The following is a 13,970-nucleotide window of genomic DNA, read 5'->3' as shown; positions in this document are numbered from 1 at the left end:
GGTTTGTGTTTGTAGATGACTCACAAACACCTCCTGGCAGATGCTTATGGAAACTGGGAGAGCGGTGCTGAAAATGCCGATTTAAGCCATCCATATCATCCTCCGTTACACATTCATCCACAGCATGGGGATTTGCATGTGTGTAGTGTATCTGAACTGTAATAGTCAGCAGGAAGTCATCCCTCTTGGAAGCACATTCTCAAAATGGGAGGACTTAGTACTTAACCACAGAATGGTAAGGGTTGGAAAGGACCTAAAGATCACCTAAGATCATCCCATGGGCAGAGATACCTCACACTAGACCAGGTTGCTCAAGGCCCCATCCAACACGGCCTTGAACACTGCCAGGGATGGAGCATTTTCCACTTCTTTGGGCAGCCCATTCCACTGCCTCACCACCTTCACAGTAAAGAACTTCTTCCTTATATCTAACCTGAACTTCCCCTGTTTAAGTTTAAACCCATTACCCCTTGTCCTATCACTACAGTCCCTGATGAAGAGTCCCTTTCAAGTATCCTTTGCAGGCCCACAGAGTCTGCTTTCAAGTTAGGATCCACATTCAAAATCATTTTAATTCTAATTACTAAATGAAGACACATTACAACTTCCTTCAAATACCCTCATATAGATACCTGAAAGTCTACAGGATCGTAAGAATGCATACTTTTCAACCAACTGAAGTACTTGTGCATTTGTTTTTCCAGATTAGTGAGTCAACTGGAAAACAGAAAAATGGGATGTTAGGAGGTGTTGTCTAAGTCAGGAGATAGAGTCCTTTGCTGTAACAGGCACCATCTCATACAACCACTAACATGAATGAATTCAAACTTGTGTCACAATTTCTTTTCCATCCCTGCTACACTACAAGTCTACTCTAGACCCTCATCCTGGTCACAGGAAGCTTCCTTTCAGTTTCTCATTTGTTCCAACAACTCCTCACTCCTTCCTTATGTTTAACGTTATCAGTGTGTTTCTACAGACAACCCTACTCTCCCTTTTGCTCAGCTAAGCAAATTAAAGTGCTTTCACAATCACTTCTCATGGGAGAAGTTCCTCATTCAGTCCATTCAAATCCACCCTTCTTGAAGGCAATGACCTGCAGAACAACTCTAACACTTCATCATCTCATATAGAAACTCCTCTCCTGATGTATTCAAGGGCTGCATTTGCCTTTTTCACACCTGCAGCCCACTCAAGACAAACCGCACATCTGACAAGCCACCAGCATACCTACTCCTTCCAGCCAAAAGGTGCTCCAACAGGTGGGAGACAAAGCACACAGATCCTGCCAAACACTGAACCTTCCATGCTATGCCATGAGACTTCACTGCTCTTCTAAAACCTCAGTCCTTTCTGAGAAAAATCCCAACCCTCTTCCAGCTCTGATTCTTCATGCGCATAAACTTAACATTTGTTCTTTGGTTTGGTTTTCCAAGTCCAAAGGTCCTGTGACAGTCTCAGCCCTGATCATCTCCTAGCATTGCAAGGGCTCTTAGAATTAGCCCCTAGGATGGAAATTCCACAAGTCTCCTCCTCAGCCCCTTCTCAGCCCCCTTCCTTAGCAATTTACACCTGTGAGTCGTTCAGGTTATTCACTGCTGATTACCAAGCAATTTGTTTGCCTGTGCCCAAACAGAAGAGCAGAACAAGACCAAAAAAAAATCAACCCCCAGAAACACACACTAACAACCACCATTCTTTCTGGGTATTCTAGTTCACTGAACCTCTTCTGCTGTTAAACATAGTAAGACACAAAACATATAAGTACTGTATCTTTTAGACACAGCAGAGACACAACTGCACCCAAGTGTGAATCATGGCATGGTAATATAACAAGAGACAGTTCTCATAAAAAAACAATGTCCCTAAGATAGCAATTTGCCCAATGCCAAAACCAGTTCATATACACATAGGTATTTTTATAACTCCATTACAACAACAGTGTCTGAGGAATAGAAATGCTGTATGTGCACTGTAGTCGTCTCTGGGGAAACAGAGGTGAAGCTCAGAAAAGATATGGGTTTCCCCCCCAAGTAAATACAAAGTATACACAGTGTACACAAAGGTAAAAGGAAAGTATACACAGGTTTTTATTCTTCTCTTCATGCAAGTTTGAACTGGCCCAGAAGATAAGAACTCATAAACACCCCCATACCTCGCCTGAGACAATGAAGGCTTTCCACAAGCCAAGATTCTCACACCACCAGTCTGTTCTTGCAATGTGCAGCTGAAGGTCACTGTGCTCTCTCTCCATGAGAGTAATTTCATCCTTCAGCTTAGAAACAATCTGTGGAGGAAAGTTTGTTGATTACAATTGGTAAGAAGCAGCTTCTGCAACGTGCCTAGTTGTGTCTTTAGGGACACTATTCAGAAAGGAGAAAAGGCACAAAAGCAAGGAGAGAATGAATAATTTGGATGGGAAAAAAGTTATGAGAGAATCTATGATGCCTCTTATAAACTCGTAGAATACACAATAATCTTAAAGGTCAACCCTGACACTAAAATACAAATGAATTAGAAGGACATGCTAGTACCTCACTATCAGCATAAAATACGCTTTAGATAGGATTATATATTACACCCATATATTACACATTGTATGTTGTATACAAACTTGAAAATCCAATTACTCAAATACACATTACTGACGACCTCCTCCTTACCATTTTCAGATATACATGATGTGACCACAGAACCTGGGAATAGATTTAATTTCTAGAACCTTTGCTATGTTAACAATCATTCAGGAAGTTACCACTTAGTTCAGTTTAGTTTTGGAAAGGAAAGGACTTATTGTGGAAAGAGCACATTTAAAAAGATGTTCTCATCAAGACAGATTTTACTTTTACATCCAAAGGAGAAAAAATAATGTACCTGTGATAAGGTGCTCTCAACAGTGACCACCCCAAGTATCTATTTAAAAGCTCCACAGGTAAATGCTACTGCAGCAACACACGCATTGGGGGGTAAAGAACACATCTGTGCTATCACCACTCTGAACAGTAGCAGTTGGATGACAAATAAAGGGTATCCTCTGCCAGCTGAGGACACACACACAGAAGAATGCTGCAGAACAGCTGTGGACACATTTCCACTTGTCTGCAGCAGAGAGATGTGGAAAGGACAGAGGGAATGAAGCTAACCATGGTGGCCTCAAATGTTATTGTCCACATCTTTCTCTTAGTGGGAAAGCAGATATGCCAGCAGAGAATGAATGTGGTGTCAACCTCTATTTGGACCAGCATCTCAGCACTCACTCTGAACCCAGGCCCTGAGCAATGACTAATGCCCACATACATTTTTGCCATTCCTAGGATGAAGGCATTTTGGGGAGACACCTTGGCTACTTGTTCATCTCACCCACCGTCGACCATTTGCAACCAACCTCATTACACCTCAAAAGTTTGGCCCAGCTGCTGCATCTGAACAACAGTCCTGCAGTATCATCCTCAGTAGCAATGCAAATGAGTTGGCCTAAGCCAAATGCAAATCACTTGCTCCTGCCTAAGTTCTTAGATTACTTAACTGTTGCACTTTGCCAAGAGAAAAAGATATACTTTTTTTAATCCAAGACCAGACAGACAGTTATATATCCCTCAGAATTTTTAGACTGATGAAAGTGTGCCCTGAAGATTTCTCCTAACTCCTTATAAAGGAAATCATTCACTTTTATAGGCTGGGGGGGGGGGGGGGATGCCCTTTATTTGAGCAAGCCAGACACAGCTATAGATTATGAAATTGTGCTGCTACATCAAGGCCAGCAGAGGGAGCGGAAGTTAACCAGCACATCCCTCAGCTGCAGTGCTGTGCATGCAGGAGGGACAAACAGGCTGCCATAAAGAATTACACAAATACACATGGGTCAGGATGTAAGGAGGAAATACTATTTGACATCAACACAGCAGCAAGACCTCTCGGAAAATGATCATTATTCTATGACAAACAAAGCCGCTAAATCATACTTGCAATTTTACTTAGAATAGCTTTCAAAAAAGAAATGGTAAAATAAATTAAGCTCTGATTTCACTGTCTCTAACCAGCTGGTTGAAATAGCAATCTGACCTGTCCAAAAAAAGACTGGGATAACTGGATATTACACTAACACGTACATAACATTAAAAGACTGAAGACACTAAAGGTACTTACCTTTTTGTCAGGTTTGGGTGAATTACATAATGAATTTAGAGCCTGTTTCTTATACTCAAGCTTGTCATTTAGCTGGCGAAGTTTATTTACAGCATAACTGGCCTGTTCATTAATTCTTGTGCTGCATTCTTCAGTAGTTTCTTCACAACCTTGGTTCTAGGAATAGGAAATGGGAGTAACTGCATCATTAATATGAAAAAAGAGACAATTACTGTTTGCTCCACAAACATTTTATGTGTATGACCACTTCTTGATATAGATAAAAACATAGGTATAGCAGATTCTAACGGATATTCCAACCATTAGATCCCACATGAAATGTAAGTCTGTTAAAAAAAACAACCAACCAAAACCCGGAACCAACAAAGCTTTATTACCACTTAGACCACAGCTCTTTGGCAACTCTTACAAACTGTGTAAAATGACCTTCAAGCTAAGGCTTTAGTGTAAATAAGAGGAAGAATCAAAGTTTATTTTAAAAGCAACAACAGCTTAGTAGTCATGATCAATATTCAGAGCCAGAAAAGCAAATACTTAGCTCTGAACTGAAAGATAATGAGATGGGGGAAACATAGAACAAAACCAAAAAACCCCACAGTTCTAACAAACAGCCCTGCCTCCCACAAACCCTCATAAGACAGATTTATCAGCCCGCAGAACAATCTAAACCACATCCTCTCTCTTCATAAACCGATTTTACTGCAGTTTTTAGATTTGTTAACAACGTGTTAAAAGCATATATGCATTACTCTAAACCCATAAATCATTTCTCATACTCATTCAGACAAATCAACAGCTTTTTCCACCTTGTGTACTACAGGCATGCAAAAACCCAGAAATTTTCACACCTTTCGGTGACATTCTCTTTAACATCTTTTGGCATTTACCTCAGCCTCCCCTTTCCTACTGTACTTCCCCAAATAGGCATGAAGAGACTTTAAGATGCAGCACACACAGCACTGAGATGTTACTGCTGCCACGGTCAAAGATCTTTGAGGTCTGCTTGTGACTGAATGTGTCTAAATTTATCTGTGGGAAGCTATGAATCTCATCTCATGAAGGAGAGTTCTGTGTTCTGTGAATGATATTCCTACTAAGTAAGCTCTATACAGTTAACAAAAAGCTAACATAAGGAAGTCTCATACTCTACTAAATTCACAAGTTTTAGAGGAGACAAGCCTACTGCAAATTCTGCAGTATTTTACATCTTAGTAAAAAAGGCCTGAAAAGAAATACAGTAGCAACAATAATCTATCTCCTTAATGTGATCCCCCTAAGGGAGAGTAATATAATGCATAAGTCAGGAGGTCTATGCTATGAAATCCATGCCCTGTTCCAGCTTTGCATTTGCCTGCCCTGTCCTTTCTTCTGTCTGCTTCCATGGACTCGCAGGTCAGATACTGCCTCCAAGCATACATACTGAGGTCAGCCCATGGAAGCTACTTGTCATCTCCTGGCACTACAATAATACAAATAACAATAATAATTAACAACACTGAATGTTATTCAAAACACTACTGAACAAAACCATAAAAATAAGAAACAAACCAAACCAAACCCTTACACTTGTTGGGAAGCACAGAGGTCGAAAAGAATTCAAACAGCTGTTTTGAGCACTGGAGAATTAAAAGACTTTTCACATGAAGAAGCTTGGTGCTAGTAATCAAAGGATTGCAATTAATTACAAATTAGTAAGGCTCTGCTCCCAGAGGTGGGCTACATGATTTCTCTGTCAGTAACATTTCAGACACAGGAAAAACTGGATTTATCACAAAAATGCTAAAATTACAAGGTAACAAGTTACCTGTATTCAAATCATCAAATCTATCAAATAAACAACCAACACACTCAAAGCTGAGATCATAAAGGACTGTCCTATTTTCCCCTGATTGCTAACCTGATAATGACTTTCATTTCTGCAAGTCCTGGAGAACACAGACTTTTTGGGCTTATTTTAGCCATCTGACACACGCAGCACTGATGCAACCACCAGACCCTATTTCCTTGAAGTGCTGAATGCAGGCACTGCTTGCTTCTGTATTTCACATCTACTCATGACTTTTCAAAGGAGGTTTGTCCAACGGGCAAAAAGCCATGCCAGCATGGAAGGAAGAAGAAAGAGCTTGTTCCACATGCACCAGAAACAGCTGGACGGCATCCTCAATTGCAATCTTCTGATTAGATTTTCTCAGGTTTAACCAGGGTTCACTGTTTTGCCCTCCCCTCGATGAGGACACTAGATGGCTTTTGACCTATCCAGCTCTAACAGTAAATTGATACGGAATTAACATAGATACTCCCACAGTCCCCCAGGAGGTGAGGACATAGATTTCCAAAACCTAAACTAAAATGAAAACAATATTTGCTAACAATATGGATCCTTCCAGAAACAGGATTTCTCAGCTGTGGCTTCCTATACATGGAGGAGGAAAAATCCCAAACCTATTAGCCAGTAGTGCATTTTCACTAACACCTAAACATCTAAACATCACTGGAAGTTTCAGAAAAAGGAACTTATCATTTATTTTCACCTTGAAGACCATGAAGCATGGCACAGATCCACTAAGTGCCCTACTTGACAGATGCTCTAACAGTATATGCAACTTCATACTTAATTTGTTGTTAAAATTGGAAAAAACCTTTAACCATATAAGCCAACTTGGCAATATATTAGTCTTCAAGGTTTCACAGCAGACTCAGCCTTCAGATCCAGCACATATATATCCAAGGACTCAGAGGAAGGACAGATGATGCTGGTGTGTTATCTGACAGAGGATATCTAGCCCTTAAATGCTGTATCAGCTTTCTTACAGAAACAGTTATCTCTGTTAGACTATGTGTAAAATATATATAAGAGATTAAAAAGCACAATGTTTAGAAATTTCTGGACAAAACCAAGAACAGTCTTTACTCAAAGTTCCAATAACTGCAAACACAAGGACAGAAAGTCTTTGAAGCATCTACCACCCCAAACACATAGCTGAGTTAGCAGTGAGAAAAGCAGAAAACGTGTCTTGAATCTTTTATCAAGAATACAGGGAGAAACAAACAGTGAAAAAAATCTAGCAAGCTCTAAAAGTTCAATATTGGAAGCAATTTTCTTATAACTGCTCATCTCTGCAGATTTCTTGATATGCAGACTGCAGAGACTGTAATAGCTCACCTACAGAAAGGAAAGTCATATTTAAGCAATAACTACAAAAGCCATAGGTTCTGGAAAAATTGTTTCTAAAGGGCAGGATGTAAATCAGTATCTCTGGATTCTGCTCCTTTGTCGCTTCACAGACAGTCTGAGATAAAGTATTACACTTGACTTGTTTGAGCAAGTTCAGGTGTAAAATGCAGACACCCATGCTGATCTGAAGCAGCAGCCTGACTGAAAGTTGCTCACTGGTCTGAGATGCTCTTGTCAAAATGTTCTTAAACTTAATACAAGTTTCCCCAACAATGACTGACTTAGAGAACCCACTGAAAAAAAAAGTCCCAAGAGAGCTGCCATTGGGTTATTGTTTATGACATTTTGAATGTCCTGGTTTAGTATTTACAGTTCTAGTGCTATTTGAAATCAGTTTTATCTTCCAGCATAGCCTATTCATTTATTCAATAAATTACTGAAAAAGCACTAAGATCATAGTTTTCATTACTTTTTCCTCCACTTCTGTGCAGCTTTTAAAAAGTATTTAGAACGAAGGAAATGCACAGGGGATGGGGACAGACAACTTCTAGACAGAAACCTATTCATGTTTCAGTGCGATTTCCTTCACTGAAAAATACAGCAGCTGAGCTTGTATGTGGTACATTTTGAGTTCTCTGATACTAAGGAGGGTAATAAATGATATGAAATACAAAAGGCTTAGAAATCTGAAATATCTACTAATACGAAATTTAAGCATTTTGTACCGTTTTGTTTCAAAGAGCTTGCAAACATATCAGGTTTGCCTGATGAAACTACAAGAGTGATGATATTTATAAATATATCAGGAAAAAAAAAAGTAGTCTAAAGCTCAAGGACAGCAGATGCTGCTATATGCTTTAGTCAGGATCATCTTCAGATCACCTTAAATAACAGTGAAAGAAACTGTCTGTGTGACTCACCACTTCATCTTTGTCCTCAGGAGTTAGCTGAGCAGAACTTCTTTCTTCTTCCTTCTTGACTGATCTCTCATATAAATCACTGACAATGAATGAGGGGTAATATCTGTCCTTTAGAGTTTCGTAAACATCTGCCTGAATTCTGTAGAATACTTCAATGCCTTTATTCCCCACAAGACTTTGCTGTATTTCTTTATAAAGGGATTTTTCCACGGGTATTTCTCTGCTTTCCACAAAAAAATTCTGATAAATTTCACTCACCAGTTGAGGTATTTCAGCCTACAATGCAGAGAGGGAAGGGGAGGGAGAAGAGAATAATGAAAACTTGTTAAATATATCAGGATGACTCATGATCCAGGTGCATAATTTGAAGGATGATCAAACTAATTTCATGCCCAGATGTATGAGAACACATCTGTGAATCTCTTACTAGATCAAACACTCTGCCTCTGCACCTACGCTAGGCTGTTGATTTCACAAGATAAATATCCCTGATTGTTAAGTGAAGAAACAGCTGTGTTCTAAAAAAACCATAGCTGCTTGGAGAAGAAGCACCCACTGCTTTTAAAAGTGTGCTCCAAAAGCTGGTATTCAAAGGACAAAGTGCTAGAGCAACATTGTGGTCACTATTTTAAGTTCAGATTGTAGAGTTCAGCTGTACTGGTTCTCCTGTCTTCTTGTTAAGATCAACTCCCTTTATACATTACCATAGTTAATTTTGAGGGGGAGGGAAAAGAAAAAAGAAACAAGAAAAAAGCACAACTGAAGAGGCATTTATCAGTACATGAGGCCAAGTATTTCCACCGAGCACAGAACAGTGCATAGGGTTGAACTGTGCAGTAATGAACAGGAAGAAGAGAGGAAGTCATGCAGCACAGCCCATGATCATCTCTCTAAATTATTATCTCTCTAAACTGACCCAAATTAAAAAGGTTTTATTCTCTCCATTAGTATGGCACAATGTGCTGGCCTGCCTCATATGACAGTATCCCAGCCACATGGCTGCACAGCTGCTCCTTTTTTGTAATCAGAACTGCCCCTGTAGCGGCAGACCACATTTATGTTCCATGGAGGAAGACAAGCACACTGTGTTAGAATCTCTTTTGTAAAATGGGAAGTCTTGAATAAACGCACTACACATTGTTTTGAAAGCAAAATGAGAAATCACAGCTGAAAGGTCACAAAATGATTTACAGCACCTTTTCCAAACATGAGCAGTTTGCAAATCAAAACTGATCTATACAACTCTCTTTAACGTGCGTGACAAACCCTTTTTATGAACACTTCCTAGCCTGAGTTGGTCGTTTCCATTGCTCCAGGATACTTATTGCAACTTTGTATTTCCTATACCTGCTCCAGGATTCTCATTCCCACTTTACCTTAGCACAAATTATAATACAGCATTGTTTCCTGGAGAAACTTAGCTGCTTGTACAGCAATAGAACTGTTGGGGAGATGAAGAGATCTTTCAAAGCAAAGACACTCTTTCAGAAGGATTTTAAAAACACATATACACAAATGTTCATGGTTTTGGATTCAATGGGCTACCTGTAATCAGCAAGATAAGAAGTTTATGTACAGACTATCAAACAGTTTCACATGAGCTGATACAACTAAAACCAAAACATTAATGCAAGTTGTTTTTTTAACTCTCTGGTAGAGCGAGAAATAATTCTACTATTTTAGCATATCCAGTATCCTTTTTACAAGTGATGTTGTTACATAGAACAATAGGAAACCATCATAACAACAGTCCACAATTTTTAATTGCACATTATCCTCAAACATTGACATAAGCAAGATAAACCCCCCCTAAATTGCTTAGCACCCATCCTATGCTATTGCTGTTTTAATAACATAAGTACAAAGACATTTCCTAACACCAACATCACAAGCAGCAGAGATTCCCATTAAATGTACAAGCTGCATGGACTTGCAATTTCTTCCACCTTGTTAGCATTCTTCAGGTACTCCACAGACTCCCAAAGACCGATCAAAGCCATCTTGTCCATCCTTTCCATGTAGATTCGGAAATGCTCTCGGTATGAAGCGTTGGCCAAAATTTCTTCAAACTGAAGAATCTGAAGAAAGAAAAAGAATAAAACCTGGGAAAAAAACTAACTCTCCATCCCTTATGAAGAAAATCTTTTCACTTGGTGTGCCCACAGAGCACCATGCATGTGCACTAGATTCAAGAGCACAGACCTTCTACAGTAATAGTTTAGCTTCATTTAAAGAAAAATAATTTCAAAGAATAAAAAATATGAGTTAGAAGTACTTGAAAAATAAACACATCTATGCTCCTACCAGGCAGAAATTATTTCCACTTATCTTCTGTCCAGGAGGTAAGACTATATTTCAAAGGACTAAGATGGCATTTCAAGTCATTTATGAAATACTACTGCCAAAAATTTAACTTCTCGTGTCCCTGCAAGGCAGAGGAGACAAGCTGAAAGCTTAGTTTGATTCAAACAAATAGTTACATCAGCAGTTGCCAGGCCACAGGCCACAGAACTTTGAGATTTATCTCAATTATTCCCAGGGACACAGAAAGATAGAGTGTAGTTCTTTACCCTAGCAGCTAAGGCATCCCATTAACTGTGTGTTATTGAAAAGCATCTATCAGAAATGCAGCCAGGAAAGGGTACAAGCTGTGATATAATGCTCAGGACTCTTCCTGAGATGAGAGAGGATGGTGTGTGTCAAGCAGAGAAGGAAATGAAACATATACTTCCCAAACCTAAGCAGATGCTGCAGCCACTAAGATGTTGGATTAAAAAGCCATTATCGCTTCCTCATCCTCTACTATTTTTGTGAAGCCAGGCTTTTTCTTTGAGAGAAACTCCTACCTGGAAACGAAACACCTCCCTGACAAAATGAACAGATCTTCCCACACTGAACAAACTGAACAACCTTGGCTTCCTTTGAAAAACAGAACCAATTTTCAGAACACACCATCAAAACCAATCAGCCCTTCCCCTCCAATGTTTCAGTGTAGCAGCTCAGTCTAGTTTTCATGTAGCTCATTTAGTGCCATTATTTATATTGCCAGGAATCCAAATACACCAGAGTGGTTATGGTCTCTTGCTTTGTACCTCACAGACACCAACCAACCTTCACCTTTTCTTTGAAAAGAAACGCAGGTCCTTAAGCACTGTGGCTAATGAATCTTAGCTTCCTATGACTTTGCATTTCATAGCAAAGATAATTTGGTATGGAGCAAGACATGAATTCCAACCAAGGCTAAGGCATATTAACCCATGATGTATTTTTCTAATACAGGTTTTTCAACACCTAATACTACTACAATTCAGGTCATGTATCATCATCTCTCTGGGAAGATGATTTATTTTACTCAGCTTAGTACCTGTGAGACTCCAGCACCAAGTTACGTTTAGGAAAAACAGTCTGCTGGGCTCAAGCTGTACAGGAAGAAACCACATCCATGTGCCACAATTACTAGCACAAGTCACTTCCTTAAGAAACCAGGCTAAAGAAGGTTCTTTGAAAACCATAGCTACCTGTGTTTTTCCTGAAACAGCTTCCCCAAATTCTGGGCAGTGTTTAAGTAAATTATATTTGTCTCAGCTGAAATGCTCCTTTTCATCTACAAAGTTTCTTAGCAACAGTCATATTCCATTCTTCTCTTCATCCTTTACCATACCAGTATCTTCTGAGCATGGCTTGCTCTTAGCTTCATAACCATTCAGGTATACGAACACAAACTTCTGTCTTTCAGAGGCTGCACTGTAATTCACAGTGAATAGCACAGAGTCAGGCTTCCTGAAGCTAGGCTTATTAGAGAAATGGTGATCAGACTGTCCAAGAGAAGAACACAGAGATGACAATTCAAAGGGCAGTCTGTGGTTTAGCCTGATTGTTGTGCATCATCATATTCTCTATTCAATCTTTTTATCAAGGACAATGACTTAAAACACAAGCAGAAGAGGGTCTTCCAGCCTCTTGAACAGAGATCTTCACCATCTCCAGGAATTTCAGCTCTATATATGATAGCAGAGGTAATAAATCACAATGCAGAGCACATGCTATCTGTTCTTGAGCAAGAGGTCACTTTGGTCTTTATGCCTCTATTATCCAAAGTATCTCCACCCAGGCTGCCAGAAAAGAAGGTAATTAACAAACATCCCCTCTCACAATTAATTGTGGGTAAGTGCTGCTGCAGGGAGCAAGGGAAGTGTAACCATCCCTCACTCCTGCACAGGTGCCCCATAGTAATTAAAGAGGTGGTGTCTAATAATGCTGTTACACAAACTTCCTACTAGTTACCTTGCAAACTGAAATACTTGAACAAGACAAATTAATGGACAGAAAAGCTTATCTTAAGGCATGTGTAAACCCTCAAATCTAACATCCAGTTAGCAGATACAATCTTAGAATGATCAGCCTCAACAACAACCCTCCAAGTGCTTTTGACTAGAGAGCAGCTTCTGGGATTGGAAAAAACAGCAGCTTTACCGCTGCTACATCAATTCCCTGCTCCAACAGGGAAGTAGCTAACATACCACAGCTGCTCACAAGCTCTGCCAAAGACTAGGAAGGGGTTAGGGCTTTATTTCCAAGCAGGGTGCTGTAACCAGCATCCCTAACATAGGCACACAGAATAGCCTTGTTCTTGGCCCTACAAAGCAAAGAGCTGGTCTTGACAAATCCCTAAAGACAATCACAACCTCTCTGGAGAAGAACATAAAACAGTTGGATAATTTGCAAGGACGTGTATAGGCACCAGACACAGCACAGATGCACAGTACTCTATTTCTTTGCAACGCACCAGGTTCCCACTGACTACAACCACATCGGCCTATAATGAATAACCACAATAAAGCTGATAACAGCACTGCAGATCCTGGGTGGGTAAACAGAATTTGGGCCAGTAGTGGATGTTTTCTGCTGGGATGATGACACACAGTCACACTGCAGAAATTACACTGGAAAAATGTGTCTCTTTCCAAGCTGCATTTTCAAGAACAGTAACCAATGCTTTGTCTGTACACCAAGTAAAATAAAAGCATGTATTCTTTATTATCTTTTAAGAAGAGGCAAGTCATCAGAAGGTTACTTTGTCACATAAAGCAGTAGCTGAAATAAATGCAATGATTAGTTACCTATCAGGAAGTATATACTGCATAAGGTACATGAATGTTTTACTGCACATACACTAACAGAAAACCCCTGCCTTGAGACTCACACGTTCATGAAATTCTGTCGTAAGACACCCCATCTGCAGGCAACAGGGGAACAACAACTGAAGCTTGCTTTCTTTCTTTCTTATGTACAAGTATCCTGACATAACATGATCTCAAGTTCGGAAATCACAGTGAAAGTCTCATCAGTCACCAGTTACATCAGCATCTATCCACGGATAGAAAGAATCATAGACTAATTAGGGCTGGAAAGGACCTTAAGATCATCTAGTTCCAACACCCCTCCCATAGGCAGAGACGTCCCACCCTAGACCAGTTTGCTTAAGGCCCTGTCCAACCTGGTCTTGAACGCTGCCAGAGACGGAGCATTTACCACTTCTTTGGGCAACCCACTCTAGTGCCTCACCACCCTCACAGTAAATAATTTCTTCCTTGTATCTAACCTGAACTTCCCCTGTTTAAATTTGAACCCATTACCCCTTGTCCTATCACTACAGTCCCTAATGAAGAGTCCCTCCCCAGCATCCTTTTAAAGGCCCCCTTCAGATACTGGAAGGCTGCTATGACGTC

At 40.0% G+C, this 13,970-nt stretch overlaps 1 protein-coding gene across 2 annotated transcripts in view; it reads right to left on the bottom strand.

The window, feature by feature from the left end:
- Nucleotides 1-13,970, bottom strand: part of SNX25 (sorting nexin 25) — an 81,345-nt gene that overhangs the window by 12,426 nt on the left and 54,949 nt on the right. For both annotated transcript variants that reach the window (XM_062631761.1, XM_062631825.1), the window contains exons 8-11: nt 10,188-10,319; nt 8,242-8,517; nt 4,147-4,302; nt 2,156-2,287 (exon numbers count right to left, since the gene is read on the bottom strand). In XM_062631761.1, the coding sequence (XP_062487745.1) occupies nt 2,156-2,287; nt 4,147-4,302; nt 8,242-8,517; nt 10,188-10,319 (696 nt within the window). The remainder of the gene's footprint in view (nt 1-2,155; nt 2,288-4,146; nt 4,303-8,241; nt 8,518-10,187; nt 10,320-13,970) is intronic.

Source organism: Pezoporus occidentalis, unplaced genomic scaffold, assembly GCF_034315485.1.
Source record: "Pezoporus occidentalis ecotype Australia unplaced genomic scaffold, CSIRO_AGI_Poc_V1 ctg1, whole genome shotgun sequence".
In the NCBI taxonomy this organism is placed as follows: domain Eukaryota; kingdom Metazoa; phylum Chordata; class Aves; order Psittaciformes; family Psittacidae; genus Pezoporus; species Pezoporus occidentalis.
The sequence above is the reverse complement of the archived record's forward strand: the minus strand, read 5'-3'. Positions and strand labels throughout refer to the sequence as shown.